At 46.8% G+C, this 27,781-nt stretch overlaps 1 protein-coding gene across 1 annotated transcript in view; it reads left to right on the top strand.

Annotated features, from left to right (window-relative positions):
• The window catches only part of FYN (FYN proto-oncogene, Src family tyrosine kinase), a 217,789-nt gene that overhangs the window by 151,310 nt on the left and 38,698 nt on the right, over positions 1–27,781 (top strand). The window contains exons 5-7 of the mRNA XM_030199220.1: positions 694–792; positions 2,652–2,755; positions 19,410–19,559. Coding sequence (XP_030055080.1) covers positions 694–792; positions 2,652–2,755; positions 19,410–19,559 — 353 coding nt within the window. The remainder of the gene's footprint in view (positions 1–693; positions 793–2,651; positions 2,756–19,409; positions 19,560–27,781) is intronic.

The following is a 27,781-nucleotide window of genomic DNA, read 5'->3' as shown; positions in this document are numbered from 1 at the left end:
AATATACAATTGGTTTACAGAGGGTTTTGTGTTACCTGGTGGTGAAATATATTATGGTGTTAAGCAAAGACATTATAAGACATTTCTGGATATTTTAAAGATTATACAGTTACACGTGTTGATCTTTGTGATGTATCTTGTTGAAGAGAGAGGTTTTCAATAGTTTACGGAAATTGGTCAATTCATAGATCGTTTTCAGGTTACGTGGCAGTGCGTTCCAGAGCTACGTGCTCATATAGGAAAAGGTAGATGCGTGCATTGATTTGTATTTCAGACCTTTACACTTGGGAGGATGAAGATTAAGGAATGTGCGAGAAGATTTTTTTGCGTTCCTGGGTGGTAGGTCTATTAGATCTGACATGTAGGCTGGGGCGTTACCATGGATGATTTTATGGACTAGGGTACAAAGTTTGAACGTGATTCGTTCTTTGAGTGGGAGCCAGTGTAGTTTTTCTCGTAGGGGTTTTGCGCTTTCGTATTTTGATGTGCCGAATATTAGTCTGGCTGCCGTGTTCTGGGCTGTCTGGAGTTTTTTGAGTATTTGCTCTTTACAGCCAGCGTAGAGCGAGTTACAATAGTCCAGATGACTGAGTACCAATAATCATTGCCTAACCTGTGTGTGTTGATAGCTGTGACATTTTGGGGGTTCAGTTGACCCACTGGTGCCCTCTTTAACATGTTCTTTCCGTGCAGGGAAGGCGACTGGTGGGAAGCTCGTTCCCTAATGACCGGAGGAACTGGTTACATCCCCAGCAACTACGTGGCTCCAGTGGACTCCATCCAGGCAGAAGAGTGAGTTGTTTTCACGGTGAACCTTGGTAAAACTATGCTGTTATGAGACGAGGGTATCAGTGCTGTGGGCATTCTTAAACTGCTTCTCCCCCTCCCCCCTCCCCCCCACCTTGTTAATGGTTAGAGAAGACTGGGCTGAGCATGTCAGAAATGTTTGAGTATGTATTATTGTGTACATATTTATATATTTAAAAAGCTTTTATACCACAAACTCTGAGGACGGTTGTGCAGTGAGGTTGGCAGTAATATAAGTACATCAGCAACAAAAGATGCATTATAAAATAACAACCATTACAAAGAGGAAATACCCCAAGTAAAACAGTGGCAAATCAAGACACACTTGTATATAAGGACACGATGTCCCCTCTCCAATTCACAGCAGCATGTGTTCATGTACTTTGACTCTGAAACAGACCCAGTGGCTAATTTGTCACATCCTAAATAGCCTCATAGATCCCTTCCTTAACCAGCCAGGCAGACCCAGCTACACATATACCCGTTCTCTTGAGGCTAGAGCAGCACGCTTGGAGCTGAGGGAGACAGAGAAAGTACATAGAGCAGGCTTAAAAAGATGTTGTAGAGAAGTTCGACCTCCAGTTGGCAGCCCTTGTGCTGTCTTGGAAGAGAGAGGCCTCCTAAATGGAGAGCTTCACCCTGGTGATGTAGGAAGTACTCCTGTAGCCAGGACCAGCCCACCAGGGGATGCAATATACTGAGGATAGACTTCCTGAGCCGGTACATCAAGCTCCATCTCTGGCCGTCTTCAAATCTAAGCTAAAATGGCCACCTTTTTGATGCTGCTTTTAACTCCTAACCCTTATTCACTTGCAGGCAGATGATCAAAAGCCCCGCGCTGTTCCTAACAGCGCTCTAAAAATAGTGCTGGAACAGCGCGGGGCTTTACTGCACGGATGATCAGAGGTAATGCATGCAAATGTAAGCAGCGCAATTATCTCTGATCATGGGGTAGAAGTGCGGGCGAATCGTGCCGAGCATGCGCTCAGCACAATCCTCCCGCACTTGTTTGACAGGTCTGGGCTGTCAAAAGCCCAAACCTGTCAAACACAGGGGCTGGAGGTCCATGGGACCACCAGGCCCTGACTACCCCTGCCCCGAGTAAGGAAAAAGGGGGCTGGAGGTCCGGTGGACCTCCGGTCCCTCCGATGATCCCACCCCCCCAGGTTCTTCCATCTTTCCTCAAACCCACGGACCAACGAAGGCTAGCGTTTCGCTTAGCTGCTTCAGGGTCCAAAATAGCGGTTCGTTCTAAAGAGAGAAAATAAATCAACCAGATGTAGCTCAAAATGCTGCGAACACAAACATCACCTACTCACAGATAAAGACAGCACTTCCGTTACACCCGGCTGCCTTCGGCTCGCAAAATCATTCCAAAATGGCCTCCCCTTATTTCAAAGCTCACGTCAGCCCCTTAGGTTCCAGGGACTGTAACTTAAATATCCACTTTTGCTGTTGTTGGACTAAAATCCTCTGTCCAAAGTGGTGCCACACGTTACAGAGCAACAAAACGGAGATCATGAAAAGAATGTTTAACATCAGTTTTTTAAACCCCCCTCCCCCCCCCAAATCAGGACTCATCCCTGACATGAGGTTGACCTCACAGATTATTTCAGAATTCTTAACCAATTGTACACCAAAATCTGTTCCAAATAACTTTGTAACCATCCCCCTTCCTGCAGTGTATGTTTGATGTTCTAGGCTGCTGCCTTGTTTCCTTTTGTATGTAATCTGTGTGCATGTCGCACACTATCATTTAAATCATCGCCTACCTTTCTGGTGTAATCCTAGAAAATCGCCATTGAGATTTGGTAGAGATCTAATGCCATCCTCTCCTTCCACAGGTGGTACTTTGGCAAACTGGGCCGTAAAGATGCCGAGAGGCAGTTATTGTCCTTTGGCAATCCAAGAGGTACATACCTGATCCGTGAAAGTGAAACCACCAAAGGTAGGTCAGTCATATGCTGTCTATACACACACACTTCCTTTCGAATGGCTTCAGAAAGTCCTCTGGGGTGCAGCACCTCAGTACAACCGGGTCGTCAGGCCTGGATTGGCCACTGTTGCAAGCAGGATGCTAGGCTTGATGGACCTTTGTAGGATATGGAAGAGGTTTCACGTTCTCTCTAAGCTGAGCAGGAGTCCTGCACAGTTGCATGTCTGCCAGTGGGTGGCGCTGCTTCAATGTTGTGTTTTCAGTGGCTAGGGACAGGCAGGTTCCCCGGAGTCCTGCTAAGCTTGCCTGTGTCCCACTATTGAAAATGTGCTAGTGAAACAGCTCCCCCCACTAGCAGGACTGTAGGGGGAGGACCTACCGCTCAGCTTACAGGGAACAGTAGTTGTGGTACTGAAACCTCAAACTGTAAGCCGTTGCCTGCCTGTGCAATTTGATGAGGGCTAATGACGGCCTTTTATCTGTAGTCAGCATTTGAAATGCTTGATTACTGGGTTTAGAAATCCTGTTTGTCACCTTTAGGGTTGAAAGGAAAGATTATTCATTGGTTTCAAAGATTCTTGAGTAACGTAAGCCAACTAGCGCTGTTGAATGACTGTGTTTCTAAAGCTCGAGTTTTCTACGATGTTCTACAAGGATCCATTATTTTGCTATTCCATTTCAATATATACTTAAGTCCTCTGGGGAAGTTTGATATTCAGGCTTTTGGGGGTGAAATATTTGTTTTATGCCGACGATTTTACTGTTCTACCACTGATAGTATCTGCCATGCTGGGTCAGACCAAAGATGCAGTAAACAAAACCTCCTGTGTCCGCCAATGGTCAATCCAGATCACTAGAAAGATCCTACCAGATCCTAAGGAATCTCGCAGTGCCCTCCCTCTTTCTGGCTAATAATCAGAACATAAGATAACCTATTCTGAGCAGTCCAAGGTCCATCAAGCCCAGCAGCATGTCTCTAACAATGGCTAGTCTAGTTGACAAGTGCCTGGCATATCCCAAATACTAGATCTCGTTCTGTAAGTTGCATGGAGGAGTAGCCTAATAGCTGGAACCAGGTTGAGAACCCAGGTTCATATCCCATTGTCACTCCTTGTAGTCTTAGGCAAGTCACTTAACCCTCCATTGCCTGGAATATAAACTTAGATTGGAAGCCCTCCAGGGACAGAAAAATATCTACTGTACCCGAATGTAACTCTCCTGGATCTACTGCTGAAAAAGCCTGGTACAGATCCAAATCCCAAACTTATTTCCAACATCAAGGAACAGCTTTCCCAAGTCCTGACTAATTATTGTTAATCACATAACACTGGTGTACTCCAATGGTTAATACATCATGCTTTAATTGTTGCTAATAAATGCGCATACATTGTCAACAAAATTTACATAGTTTTTCCAGAACTCACTTCTTCCAACCTTACAGTGGTGGAAATAAGTATTTGATCCCTTGCTGATTTTGTAAGTTTGCCCACTGACAAAGACATGAGCAGCCCATAATTGAAGGGTAGGTTATTGGTAACAGTGAGAGATAGCACATCACAAATTAAATCCGGAAAATCACATTGTGGAAAGTATATGAATTTATTTGCATTCTGCAGAGGGAAATAAGTATTTGATCCCCCACCAACCAGTAAGAGATCTGGCCCCCTACAGACCAGGTAGATGCTCCAAATCAACTCGTTACCTGCATGACAGACAGCTGTCGGCAATGGTCACCTGTATGAAAGACACCTGTCCACAGACTCAGTGAATCAGTCAGACTCTAACCTCTACAAAATGGCCAAGAGCAAGGAGCTGTCTAAGGATGTCAGGGACAAGATCATACACCTGCACAAGGCTGGAATGGGCTACAAAACCATCAGTAAGATGCTGGGCGAGAAGGAGACAACTGTTGGTGCCATAGTAAGAAAATGGAAGAAGTACAAAATGACTGTCAATCGACAAAGATCTGGGGCTCCACGCAAAATCTCACCTCGTGGGGTATCCTTGATCATGAGGAAGGTTAGAAATCAGCCTACAACTACAAGGGGGGAACTTGTCAATGATCTCAAGGCAGCTGGGACCACTGTCACCACGAAACCATTGGTAACACATTACGACATAACGGATTGCAATCCTGCAGTGCCCGCAAGGTCCCCCTGCTCCGGAAGGCACATGTGACGGCCCGTCTGAAGTTTGCCAGTGAACACCTGGATGATGCCGAGAGTGATTGGGAGAAGGTGCTGTGGTCAGATGAGACAAAAATTGAGCTCTTTGGCATGAACTCAACTCGCCGTGTTTGGAGGAAGAGAAATGCTGCCTATGACCCAAAGAACACCGTCCCCACTGTCAAGCATGGAGGTGGAAATGTTATGTTTTGGGGGTGTTTCTCTGCTAAGGGCACAGGACTACTTCACCGCATCAATGGGAGAATGGATGGGGCCATGTATCGTACAATTCTGAGTGACAACCTCCTTCCCTCCGCCAGGGCCTTAAAAATGGGTCGTGGCTGGGTCTTCCAGCACGACAATGACCCAAAACATACAGCCAAGGCAACAAAGGAGTGGCTCAGGAAGAAGCACATTAGGGTCATGGAGTGGCCTAGCCAGTCACCAGACCTTAATCCCATTGAAAACTTATGGAGGGAGCTGAAGCTGCGAGTTGCCAAGCGACAGCCCAGAACTCTTAATGATTTAGAGATGATCTGCAAAGAGGAGTGGACCAAAATTCCTCCTGACGTGTGCAAACCTCTTCATCAACTACAGAAGACGTCTGACCGCTGTGCTTGCCAACAAGGGTTTTGCCACCAAGTATTAGGTCTTGTTTGCCAGAGGGATTAATACTTATTTCCCTCTGCAGAATGCAAATAAATTCATATACTTTCCACAATGTGATTTTCCGGATTTAATTTGTGATGTGCTATCTCTCACTGTTACCAATAACCTACCCTTCAATTATGGGCTGCTCATGTCTTTGTCAGTGGACAAACTTACAAAATCAGCAAGGGATCAAATACTTATTTCCACCACTGTACTTGCCTTCAAGCACCCCTATTCATACATCTCAATCTCACTACCCAAACCTAAACAAAAAAACCCATAACTGTCGTTACGCTATGAGAACTAAAGAATCAATCACAGTTAGATTCAGTCTATTTATGACAAATCATCAAGGTATAATGACTGGCCAAAGTTCAAAACTGAAGCAAAAAAACGTCGCACTCTCCGTTCAATGATGGCAGGAAATGCTACTTCAATGTTCACAAGCTCCTAATAAGTATTGGGCATTAATATGAATCAATCAACCAGCTATAGATCCAGCCTGTTAGCGTGCTTGGCGGCTCTGCGTGGTTGAGGGAAAGCTTCTGAAGAAACCAAAGTCAGCTCTTCTGCATAACTTAAAGTCTTTCCGTTCCTCTATGCGAGACCACATTTCGTGTTGTCCTTCCTCAGGAGGAACTTTATCTCAAAATCTGTAATGATGATTAAAAACCCCAAGTATCACAATCTCATAAGTACATAAGTACATAAGTAATGCCATACTGGGAAAAGACCAAGGGTCCATCGAGCCCAGCATCCTGTCCACGACAGCGGCCAATCCAGGCCAAGGGCACCTGGCAAGCTTCCCAAACGTACAAACATTCTATACATGTTATTCCTGGAATTTTGGATTTTTCCAAGTCCGTTTAGTAGTGGTTTATGGACTTGTCCTTTAGGAAACCGTCCAACCCCTTTTTAAACTCTGCTAAGCTAACCGCCTTCACCACTTTCTCCGGCAACGAATTCCAGAGTTTAATTACACGTTGGGTGAAGAAATATTTTCTCCGATTTGTTTTAAATTTACTACACTATAGTTTCATCGCATGCCCCCTAGTCCTAGTATTTTTGGAAAGCGTGAACAGAAGCTTCACATCCACCTGTTCCACTCCACTCATTATTTTATATACCTCTATCATGTCTCCCCTCAGCCGTCTCTTCTCCAAGCTGTATAGCCCTAGCCTCCTTAGTCTTCTTCATAGGGAAGTCGTCCCATCCCCGCTATCATTTTAGTCGCCCTTCGCTGCACCTTTTCCAATTCTACTATATCTTTCTTGAGATGCGGCGACCAGAATTGAACACAATACTCAAGGTGCGGTCGCACCATGGAGCGATACAATGGCATTATAACATCCTCACACCTGTTTTCCATACCTTTCCTAATAATACCCAACATTCTATTCGCTTTCTTAGCCGCAGCAGCACACTGAGCAGAAGGTTTCAGTGTGTTATCGACGACGACACCCAGATCCCTTTCTTGGTCCGTAACTCCTAACGTGGAACCTTGCATGACGTAGCTATAATTCGGGTTCTTTTTTCCCACATGCATCACCTTGCACTTGCTCACATTAAACATCATCTGCCATTTAGCCGCCCAGTCTCCCAATCTCGTAAGGTCCTCTTGTAATTTTTCACAATCCTGTCGTGATTTAATGACTTTGAATAACTTTGTGTCATCAGCAAATTTAATTACCTCGCTAGTTACTCCCATCTCTAAATCATTTATAAATATATTAAAAAGCAGCGGTCCTAGCACGGACCCCTGAGGAACCCCACTAACTACCCTTCTCCATTGTGAATACTGCCCATTTAACCCCACTCTCTGTTTCCTATCCTTCAACCAGTTTTTAATCCACAATAGGACATTTCCTCCTATCCCATGACCCTCCAATTTCCTCTGTAGCCTTTCATGAGGTACCTTGTCAAACGCCTTTGAAAATCCAGATACACAATATCAACCGACTCCCTTTGTACACATGTTTGTTCACTCCTTCAAAGAATTGAAGTAAATTGGTCAGGCAAGATTTCCCCACACAAAAGCTATGCTGACTTGGTCTCAGTAATCCATGTCCTCGGATGTGCTCTGTAATTTTGTTTTTAATAATAGCCTCTACCATTTTCCCCGGCACCGACGTCAGACTCGCCGGTCTATAATTTCCCGGATCTCCCCTGGAGCCTTTTTTAAAAATGGGCGTTACATTGGCCACCTTCCAATCTTCCGGTACCACGCTCGATTTTAAGGATAAGTTGCATATCACTAGCAGTAGCTCCGCAAGCTCGTTTTTCAGTTCTATCAGTACTCTAGGATGAATACCATCCGGTCCAGGAGATTTGCTACTCTTCAGTTTGCCGAACTGCCCCATTACGTCCTCCAGGTTTACAGTGAAGTCAGTAAGTTTCTCCGACTCGTCCGCTTGAAATACCATTTCCGACACCGGTATCCCACCCAAATCTTCCTCGGTGAAGACCGAAGCAAAGAATTCATTCAGTCTCTCCGCTACGTCTTTGTCTTCCTTGATCGCCCCTTTTACCCCTCGGTCATCCAGCGGCCCAACCGATTCTTTTGCCGGCTTCCTGCTTTTAATATACCGAAAAAAATTTTTACTATGTTTTTTTGCCTCTAATGCTATCTTTTTTTCATAATCCCTCTTGGCCTTCTTAATCTGCGCCTTGCATTTGCTTTGACACTCCTTATGCTGTTTCTTGTTATTTTCAGACGGTTCCTTCTTCCATTTTCTGAAGGCGTTTCTTTTAGCCCTAATAGCTTCCTTCACCTCACTTTTCAACCAGGCCGGGTGTCTTTGGACTTCCGTCTTTCTTTTCTAATTCGCGGAATATGTATGGCCTGGGCCTCCAGGATGGTATTTTTGAACAGCGTCCATGCCTGTTGTACAGTTTTTACTCTCTCAGTTGCCCCCTAAGTTTTTTTTTTTACCGTTCTTCTCATTTTATCATAGTCTCCTTTTTTAAAGTTAAACGCTAACGTATTTGACTTTCTGTGTACAGTTACTTCAAGGTCGATATCAAAACTGATCATATTATGGTCACTGTTATCAAGCGGCCCCAGTACCATAACGTCCCTCACCAGATCATGCGCTCCACTAAGGACCAAGTCTAGAATTTTTCCTTCTCTCGTCGGCTCCTGCACCAGTTGCTCCATAAAGCTGTCCTTGATTTCATCAAGGAATTGTATCTCTGTAGCGTGTCCCGATGTTACATTTACCCAGTCTATATTTGGATAATTGAAGTCACCCATTATTATCACATTGCCCATTTTGTTCGCGTCTCTGATTTCTTTTATCATTTCTGTGTCTACCTGCTCATCCTGGCGAGGCGGACGGTAGTACACTCCTATCACCATTTTTTTCCCTTTTATACATGGAATTTCAACCCACAGTGATTCAAAGGTGTGATTTGTGTCCTGCTGAATTTGTAATCTATCTGAGTCAAGGCTCTCTTTAATATACAATGCTACCCCTCCACCAGTCCGGTCTACCCTATCATTACGATATACTTTGTACCCCGGTATGACAGTGTCCCACTGGTTATCCTCCTTCCACCAGGTCTCAGTAATGCCTATTATATCCAATTTTCATTTAGTGTAATATATTCCAACTCTCCCCATCTTATTCTTAGACTCCTAGCATTTGCATATAGACATTTCAGAGTATGTTTGTTGTTCTTATTTGCATGATGCTTAGTACCTGACACTATTGATTTGACATCTTTTGTCTGATCTTTAGTTGTATTTAAGGGCACCTGGTCTACCACGGTCTGTTGTGCAACCTCACTATCCAGAAACCCTATCTTCCCTGTTTGTGAGGTATCTTTGCAAGATACCTTTTCCCGAACCATGCGCTTTTGAGCGACTGTCGGCCTTCCCCCCATTTCTAAAAGCTGCTCTATCTCCTTTATATATGCCGACGCCAGCAGCCTGGTCCCACCCTGGTTAAGGTGGAGCCCATCCTTTCGGAATAGGCTCCCCCTTCCCCAGAATGTTGCCCAGTTCCTAAAAAATCTAAAACCCTCCTCCCTGCACCATCGTCTCATCCACGCATTGAGACTCTGGAGCTCTGCCTGTCTCTTGGGCCCTGCACGTGGAACAGGTAGCATTTCAGAAAATGCTACCCTAGAGGATCTGGATTTGAGCTTTCTACCTAAGAGCCTAAATTTGGCTTCCAGAACCTCTCTCCCACATTTTCCTATGTTTAATCATATAATCTTATATCTTATTTTCAATATGAGTAATGGCTGCTTACCTTCGAGACTCATGTCTAAGCGAGCTGTTCCAGGGACCGCCCTCTGACGTGTTGCTTCTCCTACGTTATTGCGGGATTTAAATACCCAAATGGGACCGCCCCCAGGCTCCTTCCCAAAGCCTATACTCATTCAACTTCGAGATTGAGACCCCTAGGAGCCACCGTATTCCATGTAAAAATGTAACGCTGTTCAATAGCAAATAATTGGGCACTAACATCACCACCTCTGTTTGGGGGGGGGGGGGGGGGGGCAACCTGTACTAACACAAGACATTTTAAATCTTCTAATGTGTGTGCGTCACCAAGGGTGCTTCTCTTGTTTGATTTCTAAGATTGCTGATGTGTTCCGCCAGCCTTTGTTTTAATTGTCTTTTAGTATTTCCGATATAATATAGTGAACCCGGGCACATGATGCAGAAGACCACTCTCTCACTACTGCAAGTGGTGTTGGCACGCAAATAAAACCTTTGTGTAGTGGGATAGTGACCCGCTTGGTATTGATTGAATATTTACAATAAACACACCTTCCGCAGGGGGAGTGTTGCCCGGTATACGTGTCAGAAGTAGATTTTTTTAGTAACTCACCCAAATTAGCTTTGCGACGGTATGCTATTTTAGGATGCTCGCTGAATTCAGGATGCACAGACAGCACTATATATTGGCATCTGAACTCCAACATCCTTGAATGAGGAAGCAGTGAACTCCAGAAGAAATTGGAGAGTCATGGGATAGGAGGTAGTGTTCTATTGTGGATTAAAAACTGGTTACAAGAAAGAAAACAGAGAGTAGGGTTAAATGGTCAGTATTCTCAATGGAGAAGGGTAGATAGTGGGGTTCTGCAGGGGTCTTTCTTGGGACCACTGCTCTTTTTTTTTTTTAATTTATAGAAGTCTTTATTGAGCATTAAGAACATAATACAGAACATTGGGCCAAACACCAGTGTGAATAGTTTCAAGAAGTACTTTAAGTGTCATTGGTCCCACCATAACCACAGTATATACTTCATGTTTTCATACAATTTCTTATTACCCATCCTTCCCTTCCCTCCTAAACTCCCCCCAACAAGACCCCCCCCTCCCCTCCCCCCCCACCCCCCCATTTCAGACCAAACATCAACTATCCCGAACTTGCATTCAGAAAAGGCAGCCACACTTTCTCCCATTTGGGCACCATTCTACTTTTCACAGCCGTCAGTCTCTCCATCTCACATATATATCTGACTTTCGTGATCCAATCTGACAGCGAGGGAACCTTCGGGGCCTTCCAATGCCTTGCCAGGTTAGTCTCTGCTGCCTGCAGAGCTCCCTTCACCAGCAGCCATTGACTCAACCTTAATCCCGCAGGCCGCTTTCCTAGCACAAAGACCAGAGGATGCCACTGCACAGGCCTTCCTATCCATTTTGGAGCCTAGCCTGAACCCCCCTCCAGTACGCTTGTGCCTTACGGCAGTTCCACCATATATGACCCATATTTCCCACTTCCCCACACTGCCTCCAACATGATTTCGTCACTGATGGGTACATGTGGTGCAGCCTTACTGGCGTGAGATACCACCTGTAGAAAACCTTTAATGTGTTCTCCTGTAAAGCCACCGATCTTACAGATTTCATTAAGCTACCTTCCAGCTGCGCCCAGGCCTCACCTGGCAAAGTGAAATTCAACTCCTGTTCCCACCTCCTCCTGTGTGTAAGGGAGGGTTTGTGACAATCTGACAAGTGGGTATAAAGAGAAGATATCAATCCACGTGTGGTCTTACATATAACCTCCAGGGGGTGTGGGGACCACTGCTTTTTAACATATTTATAAATGATCTAGAGATGGGGGTAACTAGTGAGGTAATTAAATTTGTTGAAGACACAAAGTTATTCAAAGTTGTTAAATTGCAAGAGGATTGTGAAAAATTACAAGAGGACCTTACGAGACTGGGAGCAAGTGCAAAGCGATGCATGTGGGACAGAGGAACCCGAACTACAGCTATGTGATGCAAAGTTCCACATTAGGAGTCTCCAACCAGGAGAAGATCTAGGTGTCATCGTTGACGATACATTGAAACCCTCTGTAGTGGCGGCGAAGAAAGCAAATAGAATGTTAGGTATTATTAGGAAAAGAATGGAAAACAAAAATGAGGGCGTTATAATGCCTTTGTATCGCTCCATGGTGCGACCGCATCTCGAATATTGTGTTCAATTCTGGTCGCCGAATCTCAAAAAAGATATAGTGGAATTAAAAAAGGTGCAGAGAAGGGCGACAAAAATGATAAAGGAGATGGGACGACTTCCCTATGAGAAAAGGCTAAAGCGGCTAGGGCTCTTCAGCTTGGAGAAAAGGCGGCTGAGGGGAGATATGATAGAGGTCTATAAAATAATGAATAGAGATGAACAAGTAGATGTGAAGTGTCTGTTTACATTTTCCAAAAATACTAGGACTAGGGGGCATGCGATGAAGCTACAAAGTTTTAAATTTAAAACAAATTGAAGAAAATACTTCTTCACTCAACATATAATTAAACTTTGGAATTCATTACCAGAGAATGTGGTAAAAGCAGTTAGCTTTGCAGGGTTTAAAAACGTTTGGATATCTTCCTAAAAGAAAAGTGCATAAGCCATTATTAAAATGGACTTGGGAAAATCCACTGTTTATTTCTAGGATAAGCAGCATAAAATGTATTGTATTGTTTTGGAGTCTTGCCAGGCACTTGTGACCTGGATTGGCCAGTGTTTGAAACAAGATACTGGGCTTGATGGACCTTCGGTCTGTCCCAGTATGGCAACGCTTATGTTCTTTAGATCACGAAGGAGCAATAGGGGCACTCAGGGAGAACAAAGCCATAGCGGAGAAACTGAATGAATTCTTTGCTTCTGTCTTTTCGGAAGAAGATGTCAGAGATCTGCCTGTACCAGAAATGGTTTTCAAGGTTGATGATGACTTCTTTCCTCGTACTGCTTTTAGGGTCATGATCCCAGTTTTTTTATAAAATTTCCAAAGGATGAGATGTGCCGCTTTATTGTGCCTTTCTGTATAGAAATTTTCTGCCATCCAGCTGCAAGATGAATAACCACATCCAGCCAGTGGCGTTCCTGGCCTGGATGGCACCTGGGGCGGAGCGCCGATGCGCCCCCCCCCCCTCCGGTGAAATGACACCCCCCCGGGTGCACGCTGCTGGGGGGGGTGCCGCGGCGCGTGTCTGCTCCTCAGAGTTCGCTAAACTTCGTTCGTTCGCTGCAGCTCCCTCTGCCCTGGACCAGGAAGTAACCTGTTCCGGGGCAGAGGGAGCTGCAGCGAACGAACAAAGTTTAGCAAACTCGGAGGAGCAGGCGCGCGCTGCGGCACCCCCCAGCGGCGTGCACCCGGAGCGGACTGCCCCCACCGCCCCCCCCCCCTTGGTACGCCACTGCATCCAGCTCTTTCTTACAGAATCTACAGATGTCTGTTGTACCGGTTTTTTCTCTGCTCGCTGTGACCCATTACAACCATAATCCACTGTACTGGGCTGCAGCTATCAATCGCTCATCCTTAGGTTTCAGTTCATCTCAACTAATCTTGTGTCCTGTTTTCGATTAATGAATGGCTCCTAGATTAACACTCTGTATTTCCTGTTGTATTTTAGCATTTCCCACTTGTTTTCCCTCATTTATTGACCTAATACTTTTGACGAGGTTTTTCTCTACAACAGTACCTTGGTAAATTATACCTATCTCTATGAGACCTATTCCTCCTTCAGCATGGGGAATGTACAGTCTTGGCATGCACTGATTCTTATAAATGACCCCGTGGGCATGGAGGAGTTTTTGTGTTTGTACATCCAGTTTTCCAAGATCTTTAAGAGACCAGTTTACAGTGTCAAAGTTGTGTGAGAGTGCAGGAATTGACAGCTAATTAATGGCCTGTATCTTATTCCGTGGTAAGGCATTTTTTAATATCAGTTTTTCTTTACTTCTCTTTTCTGTCAGTGTTTTATGTTTGATTATGATTTCTTCCTCTGCTCTTAGATATTTATACCTTTAGGTTCAAGTTCCTTCATCTCAGTCATCAGTCAGAGAGGGATGTTTTCAGTTCTGCTCAATTTTTACAAGTTCTGTTGCTTCCTTCCCTATGTGTTTTATTTATTTATTTTATTTTATTGCTTTTGTATCCCACATTTTCCCGCCTATTTGCGGGCTCAGTGTGGCTTACAATACATTGTGATTGATGGAAGTACAATTTGTTACAATACGATTTTGGGTTACATTGTGAAGAGTTTAGAGAAGACAAAGAGGGGCATAATCGAACGAAAACGTCTATCTCCATGGGCGTTTATCTCCGAGAACGGGTCCGTGAAGGGGCGGACCGAACCGTATTTTCGCAAAAATATAGACGTCCATGTTTTATTCGACAATGTGTGAGCTGGGCGTTTTTGTTTTTCAGCGATAATGGAAAATGAATGCGCCCAGCTCAAAAACGAATAAATCCAAGGCATTTGTTCGTGGGAGGGGCCAGGAGTCGTAGTGCACTGGTCCCCCTCACATGCCAGGACACCAACCGGGCACCCTAGGGGACACTTTTACAAAAACAAAAAAAAAGGTAAAAGAGCTCCCAGGTGCATAGCACCCTTCCCTTGTATGTTGAGCCCCCCAAATCCCCCTCAAAACCCACTGCCCACAAGTCTACACCATTACTATAGCCCTAAGGGGTGAAGGGGGGCACCTACATGTGGGTACAGTGGGTTTGGGGGGGTTGGACGACTAAGCATTAAGCAGCACAATTGTAACAGGTAGGGGGGGATGGGCCTGGGTCCACCTGCTTGAAGTCCACTGCACCCCCTAACAACTGCTCCAGGGACCTGCATACTGCTGCCAGGGAGGTGGGTATGACATTTGAGGGTGAACATAAAAAGTTGTGAAACATCATTTTTTGTGGTGGGAGGGGGATAGTCACCACTGGGGGAGTCAGGGGAGGTCATCCCCAATTCCCTCTGGGGGTAATCTGGTCATTTAGGGCACTTTTTGGGGCCTTATTCGTGAAAAAACAGGGTCCAGGAAAAGTGTCCTAAATTCTAGCTAAAAACGCATACTTTTTTCCCATTATCGGTGAAATGCGCCCATCTTTGTTCGGCAGATAACCACGCCCCAGTTCCCCCTTCGCCACACCTCTGACACGCCCCCATCAACTTTGTCCGCATCCGCGATGGAGTGCAGTTGAAAACGTCCAAAATCGGCTTTGGCTTATACCGATTTATTTGTTTTTGTGAGATAAACGTCTATCTCCCGATTTGGGTCGCAATATAGGCGTTTTTCTATTTCAATTATAAGCTGGAAAGTCAATTCAGAATATCATTTGGGGATATATCAATGTAGTGTAACAAAGGGGGATGATAAGATGATAGAACAATAGCCTGAGAACGTTAGGGTGTACCAGTTTTATCTGTGGGTAGAGTTTAGGTGTGGTGAAGGTATGGGAAGGAGAATTCAGAGGAAGTGTATTGATGCGTTTCTATTAGTGTGTATGGACTTCATGTGTTTTGATCTTTACAGTAGATTTTCTCAAAGAGATGAGTCTTCAATAATTTGCGGAAGTCGGCTAATTCGTACATCGTTTTCAGGTTGCATGGTAGTGTGTTCCAGAATTGCGTGCTCATATAAGAGAAGGTTGATGCGTGCAGTACTTTGTATTTTATGCCTTTGCACTTAGGGAAGTGGAGATTGAGGAAAGTTCGGGATGATCTTTTAGCGTTTCTGGGAGGCAGGTCTATTAAGTCAGACATGTTTGCAGGGGCTTCACCGTGAATTATTTTGTGAACTAAGGTGCATACTTTGAAGGTGATACGTTCCTTGAGTGGGAGCCAGTGTAGTTTCTCACGTAAGGGTTTTGCACTTTCGTATTTTGGTTTTCCGAAGATGAGTCTGGCTGCAGTATTCTGGGCTGTTTGAAGTTTCCTCAATATTTGCTCTTTGCAGCCTGCGTATAATGCGTTGCAGTAGTCCAGATGGCTGAGTACGAGTGATTGCACTAGGCTGCGGAAGACAGATCTCGGAAAGAATGGTTTAATTCTTTTCAGTTTCCACATGGAGTAGAACATCTTTTTGGTTGTGTTGTTCGCATGAGTCTCAAGTGTTAAGTGGCGGTCAATAGTGACTCCAAGGATTTTTAATGCCATTCCAAGGAATGGATCCACAGAAGCTTAGCTGAAATTGGGTGGCGGGGGGAAGAGGGGTTGGTGGTTGAGAGGCTAGGATGGGGGAGGGCAGACTTATACAGGGTCTGTGCCGGAGCCAGTGATGGGAGGCGGGACTGGTGGTTGAGAGGCGGGAAATACTGCTGGACAGACTTATACGGTCTGTGCCCTGAAAAAGACAGGTACAAATCAAGGTAAGGTATACACATATGAGTTTATTGTGGGCAGACTAGATGGACCGTGCAGGTCTTTTTCTGCCGTCATCTACTATGTTACTATGTTACTATGTTTAAGGTTTCTGAGATTGGTAGATTAATTTTAGGTGTGTTAATTTCAGTAAATTTTTTCATGTTGTATTGGAAGGTAAGTATGAGGCATTGAGTTTTTTCTGCGTTCAGTTTCAATCGGACTGCATCTGCCCAGGTGTTCATGATGTGTAGACTTTGGTTGATTTCGTTGGAGATTTCATTAATGTCTTGTTTGAAAGGAACGTATATCGTTACATCGTCGGCATATATGTATGGGTTAAGGTTATGGTTCGATAGAAGTTTTGCTAAGGGGATCATCATTAGGTTGAAAATAGTTGGCGAGAGGGGGGATCCCTGCGGTACTCCACACTCAGGTGTCCATGCTGCAGACGTAGTTGAATTTGATGTGACCTGATATGAGCGTAAGGTTAAGAACCCCTTGAACCAGTTTAGGACGTTGCCTCCGATGACAAAATATTCAAGTATGTGTAATAGGATTCCATGGTCAACCATATCAAAGGCACTTGACATGTCGAATTGTAGGAGGAGTATGTTGGTGCCGGTTGCAATCATTTGTTTAAATTTGGTTATTAGGGTAATTAATACTGTTTCTGTGCTGTGATTTGACCGGTTAGATTCTCAGTCATTCCTTCTACTTGTCCACGTTTAATGATGGAGACTAATTCCGGATGTTTACTTTCATATTTCATCACCTTGTGCATATTTGGATCTAATGACACCGTTAAGTAAGCCTTGAGGCCTACAATAGTAGGCTTGATAGGTATAATCTGTCTTTATTAGGCCCATTTCTTCTTCAGGATGAGGAATGTACATTGACCTCATGGGCATGGATGAGTTCTCTCGTTTGTTCATCCAATTTTTCAAGATTTTAGGAGGCCAGTTTACAATTCCAAAACTTTATGACAGTACGGGAATTGCTAGTTTATTAAAGGCTTGTATCTTATTATTCCAAGACTAGTAAAAAAAAGGCCCGTTTCTGGAGCCAATGAAACGGGCGCTAGCAAGGCTTTCCTCTGGCCCCCCCCCCCACCCAACGCCCGTTCGTTGTTAGTGACGCCATTGCGCCGCCGTGGCCGCCGTCGATGTGTGACTCTGCCCCCCCCCCACCCAATGCACCTTCATCGTCAGTGATGTCATTGCGCCGCCCTGGCTGCCGTCGATGTGAGTGAATTGCTCCGCCCTCAACGTCATAACGTTTGACGTGAGGGCGGGGCCCCGAGACTGTGATTTTTGTGGCTTCAGAGCTTCGAACTTATGAACCTTGGCTTGAGGGTGAGTTTTATATATATAGATGTTAATGCAGTCTTCTGTATCGGTTTTAGTTTCCTGTGCTATTCATTACTGATCTTTTCTGTCAGTGTTTTATGCTTGATTATCACGTCTTCTGCTGTTCTTAGATACTTACACCTTCCTGTTCAAGTTCCTTCATCTCACAGTTATCAGTCAGAAGGATGTTTTCAGTTCTGCTCAGTTTTCCTCTTAAGGAAAGTTGCCGGAACTGTTCTGCTAACTGTTCATCACTGGAACTGTAGAGTTTAAAGTTATCTACGAACAGTAAGTGGGAAGGAGATAAATGTTGGCCACCATGGGGGCGGGGGTGAGAGGTAGAGAAGGAGAGAGATGCTGGAAGCCAGGGAGATGGTGGGGGGGGGGAGGCAATGGGATGGTAGGTAAGGGAAGGGGAGATGCTAGGGTTGGTGGCGAAGCTTAGGTTCCCCCTATCATAAAGGCATTCCGCTGCCCCCTGCCCAGCATTCACCCATATATATTCTTGATGCCTTATTTCTACTACTACTACTATTTAGCATTTCTAGAGCGCTACAAGGTATACGCAGCGCTGTACAAACACAGAAGAAAGACAGTCCCTGCTCAAAGAGCTTACAATCTATTAGACAAAAAGTAAAGCATTTAAATTTAAAATATTTAAGCAGTCAAGCACAAGAGAACAGTCACAGAAGGACTGAAGATGTTGAAGGGTGGTCAGTGTGATTAGGTGTAACTCTGGTTGGAGTAGTGGGAGAAGGTGATAGGAGAATAGAAATGGGTGAGGTAAAAGTAATTTCTTGTTATTATTATTATTAGCATTTGTATAGCGCTACCAGACGCACCCAGCGCTGAACACCTGATACAAAGAGACAGTCCCTGCTCAAAAGAGCTTACAATCTAAATAATACAGACAGACAAGACAGTTACGGGTGAGGGAAGTAATGGGAGCTAAAAAGCAACAGTGAAAAGGTGGGTTTTCAGCATAGTTTGAAAACAGGTAGAGATGGAGCTAGACGTATAGGTCCAGGAAGTCTATTCCAGGCATAAGGTGCCTCGAGAGAAAAGGAGCGAAGCCTGGAGTTAGAAGTGGAGGAGAAGGAGGACGACAAGAGAGATTTGTCAAGCGAGCGGAGTTCACAGGGAGGAATGTAGGGAGAGAAGAGAGCGGAGAGGTAATGGGGGGCTGCAGAGTGGATGCATTTACTCTTTAGGATTTTAGGATTCTAGAATGTTGCTACCCTTTGAGATTCCGCATGGAATCTTGTTACTCTTTAGGATTCCAGAATGCTGCTACCTTTTGAGATTCCGCGTAGAATCTTATTATTATTATTAGCATTTGTATAGCGCTACCAGATGCACGCAGCGCTGAACACCTAATACAAAGAGACAGTCCCTGCTCAAAAGAGCTTACAATCTAAATAATACAGACAAACAAGACAGTTACAGGTGAGGGAAGTAATGGGTGAGAAGGGAGGAAGGGACAAGGGGAGGGCAATTGTGGCTAGGAGCTAAAAAGCAACAGTGAAAAGGTGAGTTTTCAGATTTGAAAACAGGTAGAGATGGAGCTAGACGTATAGGTCCAGGAAGTCTATTCCAGGCATAAGGTGCCGCGAGGGAAAAGGAGCAAAGCCTGGAGTGTTGTGTGTCCTTCAGAACTATATCATCCATGGTTCTCATCAAACCAAGTGCCTTCTGAGCTTCAATTTCAAATGATTTGTCTTCTAATTAACGAACTCCTTAGCCTTGGCTCGTTCCACAATAAAAATGAGAGCATTAGGACAGTTAAAGTCGTGTTTCCCAAATACAAGAAATAGTGACATTCCAGGTCCGTGGAGAACAGGAAGTACATAGATTAGTCAGACGTCCCTCCTATCGTGGTTACATTGTGTACCGTTGTATGTCCTGCAGGTGCTTATTCCTTGTCTATCCGGGACTGGGATGACACGAAGGGAGACCATGTCAAGCATTACAAAATTCGGAAACTGGACAACGGGGGCTATTACATCACCACCAGAGCCCAGTTTGAAACCCTCCAGCAACTGGTTCGGCATTACTCAGGTACCTTTTCTGAAGATGGTTTGTCTGTGGCTGACATTTTTGGGGTACATAATCGCTTCCAGGACTCATTTCACAAGGAGACGTGTCTCTGTGAACGTAGCCGTTCAGAGAGGTGTGGTGGGGGGGGGGGGGGGGGGGAAGCCTCTTTGCATTTTGTCTTTAAAAAGTGTAGAAGTTATTACAGCAGGAGTCGGAGTAGAGAAACGCATGTTTCCCTTTCTACCCTGTCATATTAGAATACAGGTCTGCAATCAGATAGGGGCCTCTGTGACTGACGGCCAAGTGCTAAAGTTGTTTTGTGATAAGGTGGTTTGCAGTGCACCCATAATAGGCCTGGGGAGAACTCAAATCTGTGATACCTTTTCTAAGAGTCACAAATTTCTGGGGTAACACAGGCACTCTGTGTCATATGATATCAGATCATGTCAGCTCCAAGGCTCCAGTGAAAGGGGTCCCAGCCTCCTGACTGCATTTCATCTCTGTGTAGGGTTACCATATGTCCGGATTTACCCGGACATGTCCTCTTTGTGAGGACATGTCCGGGCAACCAGGCGGGTTTTGCCAATCTGCCCGTTTGTCCGGATTTCTGGTCAAACGGGCAGATTGCTAGTCTCCCCTCCCCTTACTTACTACTGCCCTGGTGGTCTAGTGACCTCTTCCGCCTTCGGGGCAGGAAAGAGCCCCCTCTTTCCTGCCCGGAGCGCTGCCCCGCATGCATCCTTCCTGTTCGTGATCTCAGCGCCGATTCAAAATGGCTGCCGAGAGTTGAAGTGACCTCGTGAGACTTCAACTCTCTGCGGCCATTTTGAATCAGTGCCGAGATCACAAACAGGAAGGATGCATGCGGGGCAGCACTCCGGGCAGGAAAGAGGGGGCTCTTCCCTGCCCCAAAGAGGTTACTAGACCACCAGGGCAGTAGTAAGGTAAGGGGAGGGGGGTGATGGGGAGGGGGAGTGATGGGGTGTGTGACAGGGGGGAGGGGAAAATGTGACAGGGGTGGAGTGAGGGCGTGAAAGGGGGCGGGGTGTGAAAGGGGGTGGGCAGCATGTGAAAGGGGGTGGGGCATGAAAGGGGATGGGGCGGGGTGTGAAAGGGGGCAGGGCATGTGTCCTCCTTTTGGGGGGACAAAATATGGTAACCCTATCTCTGTGGCACATTTCCTGTATCTGCTTTGAAAGCGCTTAGCAGGTCATTTTGTGAGTTTTGCAGATATGTGTAAGTGCCTTCCGAGAAAATACCAACCAGTGTAAAAGAATGTGTCATGGAGAGGTGGTGTAGATTGTGCCAGTAGACATGTACGGAGCAGATTTTGGGCAGAGCATGGATGGAGTTTGCACATGTAAAAATGAAAGCTGTGGATACTGACACCTGCTCCAAGTCAGGGACACCAGAGTTCAGAGCCCACTTCTCCCACTTACTCTTCTTGTTAGCTTTGCAGGAGTTCTCAACCCAGTTCTCAGGAAAAACCCAGCCAGTCAGGTTTTCAGGATGCCCATAATTTTGTCCCCCAAAAAGGAGGACACATGCCCCGCCCCCACCACAACCCGCAACGCCCCTTTCACACCCCACCCGTTTCACGCCCTCACTCCGCCCCCCGTCACCCCCCCTCCCCTTACCTTACTACTGCCCTGGTGGTCTAGTGACCTCTTCGGGGCAGGAAAGAGCCCCCTCTTTCCTGCCCGGAGCACTGCCCTGCATGCATCCTTCCTGTTGGTGATCTTAGCGCCGATTCAAAATGGCCACCGAGAGTTGAAGTCTCACGAGATCACTTCAACTCTCGGCAGCCATTTTGAATCTGCTCCGAGGATCAGCAACAGGAAGGCTGCATGCAGGGCAGCGCTCCAGGCAGGAAAGAGGGGGCTCTTTCCTGTCCTGAAAGCGGAAGAGGTCACTAGACCACCAGGGCACTAGTAAGTAAGGGGAGGGGAGGCTAGCAATCTGCCCATTTGTCTGGATTTCTGGACAAACAGGCAGGCTGGCGGGTGGGCCGTCCTATAGGATTGGCAAAACCTGCCCGGTTGCCCGGAGGACATGTCCGGGTAAATCCGGACATATGGTAACCCTGCCCATAATGAATATGCATGACATAGGTTTGCATACCTTGGGAGCCATGCATGCAAATTTAACTCATACATATTCATTACGGGTACCTTGAAAACCAGACTGGCATGTTGTCCCCCAAGGAGGTTTAAATGACAGGAGAGTGCCAGAACTTGCTTGGCCCATCATCTGGCCTGAAGCCAGTAGGCGGGGCTTGCCGCCATATTGAGTCACCCAAAACAGTAGAAAATGTTTATTACAAATAAAGACTGCCTATGTGTGGCTTGACGTGGACCAATAGTTTGCTTTCCTTTGAGTGTATCAAGATGGCGGCTATGGCATCAGCCTTGTCGTGTGACACCATCTCCTGTCAATTAAGCCTCCTTAGTGTGCCCCGAGCACTGGGTTGAAAACCTCTGACCTAGATGTATAAACTAAGCCTCTCCCTTAGTATTGTGTGTTCACCTGTTAATGTGACTTAATCTGTCTTGAGTTTAGGTTTGAAAAGTGAGTAATTCAATCCGAAGCATTGATGCACTTCTGTAGCACAGATTTGTCTGTCTTTCTGTGTAGAGGTAGGGTTGGCCAAAGTCTCCAGGTTGTCAGGAACAGGCTGAGGTGATCCTGCTTTTGCCCTCTTATCATTCTGAGCTTTGAGAGTAAAAACAGGACCAGCTGACTTTACTACTAATGCTCTGGACAGAAAGACTGTGCATTTGCTTCTGGAGTCTCATCCTTTTCACCAACTCCATCCTCAGCAAATTCTGCCAGAACACACCGTTACTACGGAGTCATTGTAGTCTGTGCTGACTCATGACTCTCTCCAACTTCCTTCTGTTGAGCCCAGGCTCCAGAACAGTTAGTTACTTCCTCCTTGCGGGATAGATAAAATGCTTTGAAAACCTAGGGCTAGATTTATTACATTAGTGCATGATAATGCAATTAACTCGGATCTGCGGTAAATACTGTGTTTCCCCGAAAGTAAGACCTAGTAGAGGTTTTCCTGAATTGGTAGATATAAGGCCTCCCCCGAAAGTAAGACCTAGCAAATTTTTGTTTGAAAGCAGGGCCGCCGAGAGCCGGACAAGGCCGCCCCCCCATCCGAGGTCACCGGGCCCCCACTCCACCCACCCTCTGCATCCAGAGCTCTCTCACACTCTCTCTGCAGATTCGGGGGTTAGATTTATCACCATGTGATCGTATGTCTTACTACCGTGTTTCCCCGAAAATAAGACACTGTCTTATATTAATTTTTGCCCCCCAAAATGCGCTAGGTCTTATTTTCAGGGGCTGTCTTATTTTTCGGGGAAACATCGGGGTTGGATCGGGGTTGGCCTACCCGCCCTCCGTTGCTCCCGGAACTAACCTTAAACGCCTCCTTTCACCTTCGCAGCAAGCAGCAGCAGGGCAGACCTCTCCTTCCTTCCGTGCCCCGCCCTTGTGGACGTTATGTCAGGTGAGGGCGGGACACGGCAGGAAGGAGTGGCCTGCCCTGCTGCGAAGGTGAAAGGAGGCGTTTAAGGTTAGTTCCGGGAGCAACGGAGGGCGGGTAGGCCAACCCCGATCCAACCCCGATGTTTCCCCGAAAAATAAGACAGCCCCTGAAAATAAGACCTAGCGCATTTTGGGGGGCAAAAATTAATATAAGACAGTGTCTTATTTTCGGGGAAACACGGTAGTAAGACATACGATCACATGGTGATAAATCTAACCCCCGAATCTGCAGAGAGAGTGTGAGAGAGCTCTGGATGCAGATTATTCAGGGCAACTTAAAATGTGAACACTTATCCAGGGCCGTGCCAAGGGTCTCTGGTGCCCCCCTGCAGACTATCAGTTGGCACCCCCCCCCCCCCCCCCCCCGGTGTGGCACAAGATGCAAAGGAAATAGGAGCTGAAAGATGGAGTGCATCTTTGTGGGATTGCTGAACAAATAGAGGGTTTACAACCACTTAGCTTTTCGTGCTTTCATGTTCACGAAATTAGTAATTAAATCTTTGATATCTAACTGGGCACATATATCATTCTCAATAGCAATCATGGCAAGGCTTACAAGCCTTTCTTGTGAAATACTTGATCGCAAATAATTTTTTATGATTTTTAACCATGAAAATGATCGCTCACCACTTGCCACACTGACAGGAATTGTCAGCAATATTCTTAGAAACAAATTGCTATACATTGCAAATAAGATAGCAGATGTAAATTCTCAAAGTGGACATATTCCAAACACTAAAATGAAAATAAAATGATTTTTTTCTACCTTTGTTGTCTGGTGACTTTGTTTTTCTGATCATGCTGGCCCAGTATCTGATTCTGCTGCTATCTGTCCTCTTAACTCCGTTTCCAGGGCTTCCTTTCCATTTATTTCTTTACTTTCCTCCTTTCTTCTTCATTTCTTGCTCTATATCCATAAGTAAAAGCTGGGTCCTCCGCAGACTTGACTGTCCAGTGGATCCAGCTTCTGCCTATTTTCTCCATCCATGTGCAGTTTTTCTCCTCTCTTCCTTTTCCCTCATCTCATCTCCTTCCTCTCTCTTCCCTCCCCTCCATCCATGCCCAGCATTTCTTCTCTCTCCCTTCCCCTCCATCCATGTGCATCTCCTTCCTCTGTCTTCCCTCCCCTCAATCCATATCCAGCAATTCTCCTCTCTCCCCTCCCCTCCATTTCCAGCAATTTCTCCTCTCTCCCTGGGCCCTGCCCTCCCATCCATGTCCATCCATGTCCCTCTCAGCCCTTCCCTTCTCCATCCATATCCAGCAATTCTCCTCTCTCCCCACCCCTCCATTTCCAGCAATTTCTCCTCTCTCTCTGGGCCCTGCCCTCCCATCTATGTCCATCCTTGTCCCTCTCTGCCCTTCCCTCCTCCATCCATATCCAGCAATTCTCCTCTCTCCCCTCCCCTCCATTTCCAGCAATTTCTCCTCTCTCCCTGGGCCCTGTCCTCCCATCCATGTCCATCCTTGTCCCTCTCTGCCCTTCCCTCCTCCATCCATATCCAGAAATTCTCCTCTTTCCCCTCCCCTCCATTTCCAGCAATTTCTCCTCTCCCTGGGTCCTCCCATCCTTGTCCATCTTTCATTTAAATTTACCTCCAACCTTCCCTTCGCGCTCATTCGTTCCCTAAGTGTCCCGCCTTCTTCTGACGCAATTTCCTTGCAAGGGCGGGACACTGAGGAAACGAACGAGCGCGAAGGGAAGGCTGAAGACGTCAGCAGCGCTTTCACTGATGCTGCTCAGCTGCTGCGACGTAAATTTAGATAACAGATTTAAAGCCCCCAGGGCGGCGCGGAGCTGGGGTAAGCCGCGAGGGTAAGCACCATGGCGGCGCCCTCCAGAGGTCGGCGCCCCCCTGCGGTGCTTACCCCGCTTACTGTGTTGGCACGGCCCTGCACTTATCCCATATAAGAGTAGAGCTGGGTGTAAGAAAGCAGTGTTACTGATAGACACAGGCTTCAGACAGCTGCTACAGATGTTAAAACTCTCTAGGAATACGAGAGGATGCAGTGTCCTTCTCTTCTCCTCCCATCCTTTGTGCCTCCCTCTCCTCCTTCCCTCCTCCTCTTCTCTCCTCTCCTTTGTATCTCCCTCCTCCTCTTCTCTCCTGTCCTCCTTTGTTCTTCCCTCCTCCTCTTCTCTCCTCGCTTCCTTTGTGCCTCCCCCTCCTCTTCTCTCCTGTCCTCCTTTGTTCTTCCCTCCTCCTCTTCTCTCCTCTCTTCCTTTGTGCCTCCCCCTTTCTCTTCTCTCCTGTCCTCCTTTGTTCTTCCATCCTCCTCTTCTCTCCTCTCTTCCTTTGTGCCTCCCCCTCCTCTTCTCTCCTGTCCTCCTTTGTTCTTCCCTCCTCCTCTTCTCTCCTCTCTTCCTTTGAGCCTCCCCTCCTCTTCTCTCCTGTCCTCCTTTGTTCTTCCCTCCTCCTCTTCTCTCCTCTCTTCCTTTGTGCCTCCCCTTCCTCTTCTCTCCTGTCCTCCTTTGTACCTCCCTCTCCTCTTCTCTCCTCTCTTCCTTTGAGCCTCCCCTCCTCTTCTCTCCTGTCCTCCTTTGTTCTTCCCTCCTCCTCTTCTCTCCTCTCTTCCTTTGAGCCTCCCCTCCTCTTCTCTCCTGTCCTCCTTTGTTCTTCCCTCCTCCTCTTCTCTCCTCTCTTCCTTTGTGCCTCCCCCTTTCTCTTCTCTCCTGTCCTCCTTTGTTCTTCCCTCCTCCTCTTTCCTCCTTTGTGCCTCCCTCTCCTCTTCTGTCCTCCTTTGTACCTCCTCCTCTTCTCTCCTCTCTTCCTTTGTGCCTCTTCTTCCTCTTCTCTCCTGCCCTCCTTTGTACCTCCCTCTCCTCTTCTCTCCTGTCCTCCTTTGTACCTCCCTCTCCTCTTCTCTCCTGTCCTCCTTTGTTCTTCCCTCCTCCTCTCCTCCTTTGTGCCTCCCTCTCCTCTTCTCTCCTGTCCTCCTTTGTACCTCCTCCTCTTCTCTCCTCTCTTCCTTTGTGCCTCCCCCTCCTCTTCTCTCCTGTCCTCCTTTGTACCTCCCTCTCCTCTTCTCTCCTGTCCTCCTTTGTTCTTCCCTCCTCCTCTTCTCTCCTCCTTTGTGCCTCCCTCTCCTCTTCTCTCCTGTCCTCCTTTGTACCTCCTCCTCTTCTCTCCTTTCTTCCTTTGTGCCTCCCCTTCCTCTTCTCTCCTGTCCTCCTTTGTTCTTCCCTCCTCCTCTTCTCTCATCTCCTCCTTTGTGCCTCCCTCTCCTCCTCTCCTGTCCTCCTTTGTTCTTCCCTCCTCCTCTTCTCTCCTGTCCTCCTTTGTACCTCCTCCTCTTCTCTCCTCTCTTCCTTTGTGCCTCTCCTTCCTCTTCTCTCCTGTCCTCCTTTGTGCCTCCCCTCCTCTTCTCTCCTGTCCTCCTTTGTACCTCCTCCTCTTCTCTCCTCTCTTCCTTTGTGCCTCCCCTTCCTCTTCTCTCCTGTCCTCCTTTGTACCTCCCTCTCCTCTTCTCTCCTGTCCTCCTTTGTTCTTCCCTTCTCCTCTTCTCTCCTGTCCTTCTTTGTTCTTCCCTTCTCCTCTTCTCTCCTGTCCTCATTTGTTCTTCCCTCCTCCTCTTCTCTTCTCTCCTCTTTTGTGCCTCCCCCTCCTCTTCTCCCCTCTCTCCTTTGTACCTCCCTCTCCTCTTCTCTTCTCCCCTCCTTTGTGCCTCCCCTCCTCTTCTCTCCTGTCCTCCTTTGTGCCTCCCCTCCTCTTCTCTCCTGTCCTCCTTTGTGCCTCCCCTCCTCTTCTCTCCTCTCTCCTTTGTACCTCCCTTTCCTCTTCTCTTCTCTCCTCCTTTGTGCCTCCCTCTCCTCTTCTCTCCTGTCCTCCTTTGTACCTCCTCCTCTTCTCTCCTCTCTTCCTTTGTGCCTCCCCTTCCTCTTCTCTCCTGTCCTCCTTTGTACCTCCCTCTCCTCTTCTCTCCTGTCCTCCTTTGTTCTTCCCTCCTCCTCTTCTCTCCTCTCCTCCTTTGTGCCTCCCTCTCCTCTTCTCTCCTGTCCTCCTTTGTTCTTCCCTCCTCCTCTTCTCTCCTGTTCTCCTTTGTTCTTCCCTCCTCCTCTTTTCTCCTCCTTTGTGCCTCCCTCTCCTCTTCTCTCCTGTCCTCCTTTGTACCTCCTCCTCTTCTCCCCTCTCTTCCTTTGTGCCTCCCCTTCCTCTTCTCTCCTGTCCTCCTTTGTACCTCCCTCTCCTCCTGTCCTCCTTTGTTCTTCCCTCCTCTTCTCTCCTGTCCTCATTTGTTCTTCCCTCCTCCTCTTCTCTTCTCTCCTCTTTTGTGCCTCCCCCTCCTCTCCTCCTCTCTCCTGTCCTCCTTTGTGCCTCCCCCTCCTCTTCTCTCCTCTCTCCTTTGTACCTCCCTCTCCTCTTCTCTTCTCCCCTCCTTTGTGCCGCCCCTCCTCTTCTCTCCTGTCCTCCTTTGTGCCTCCCCTCCTCTTCTCCTGTCCTCCTTTGTGCCTCCCCCTCCTCTTCTCTCCTCTCTCCTTTGTACCTCCCTCTCCTCTTCTCTTCTCCCCTCCTTTGTGCCTCCCCTCCTCTTCTCTCCTGTCCTCCTTTGTGCCTCCCCTCCTCCTCTCTCCTGTCCTCCTTTGTGCCGCCCTCCTCCTCTTCTCTCCTCTGTTCTTTTATGCTTCCCTCCCTCTCTCTTCTACCTTGCTTTGTGTGCCCCTCCCTCTCCTTTGTTTTTCCATCCTC

This window comes from Microcaecilia unicolor, chromosome 3, assembly GCF_901765095.1.
Source record: "Microcaecilia unicolor chromosome 3, aMicUni1.1, whole genome shotgun sequence".
NCBI lineage: Eukaryota > Metazoa > Chordata > Amphibia > Gymnophiona > Siphonopidae > Microcaecilia > Microcaecilia unicolor.
This window is presented reverse-complemented; position numbering and strand designations above follow the sequence as displayed.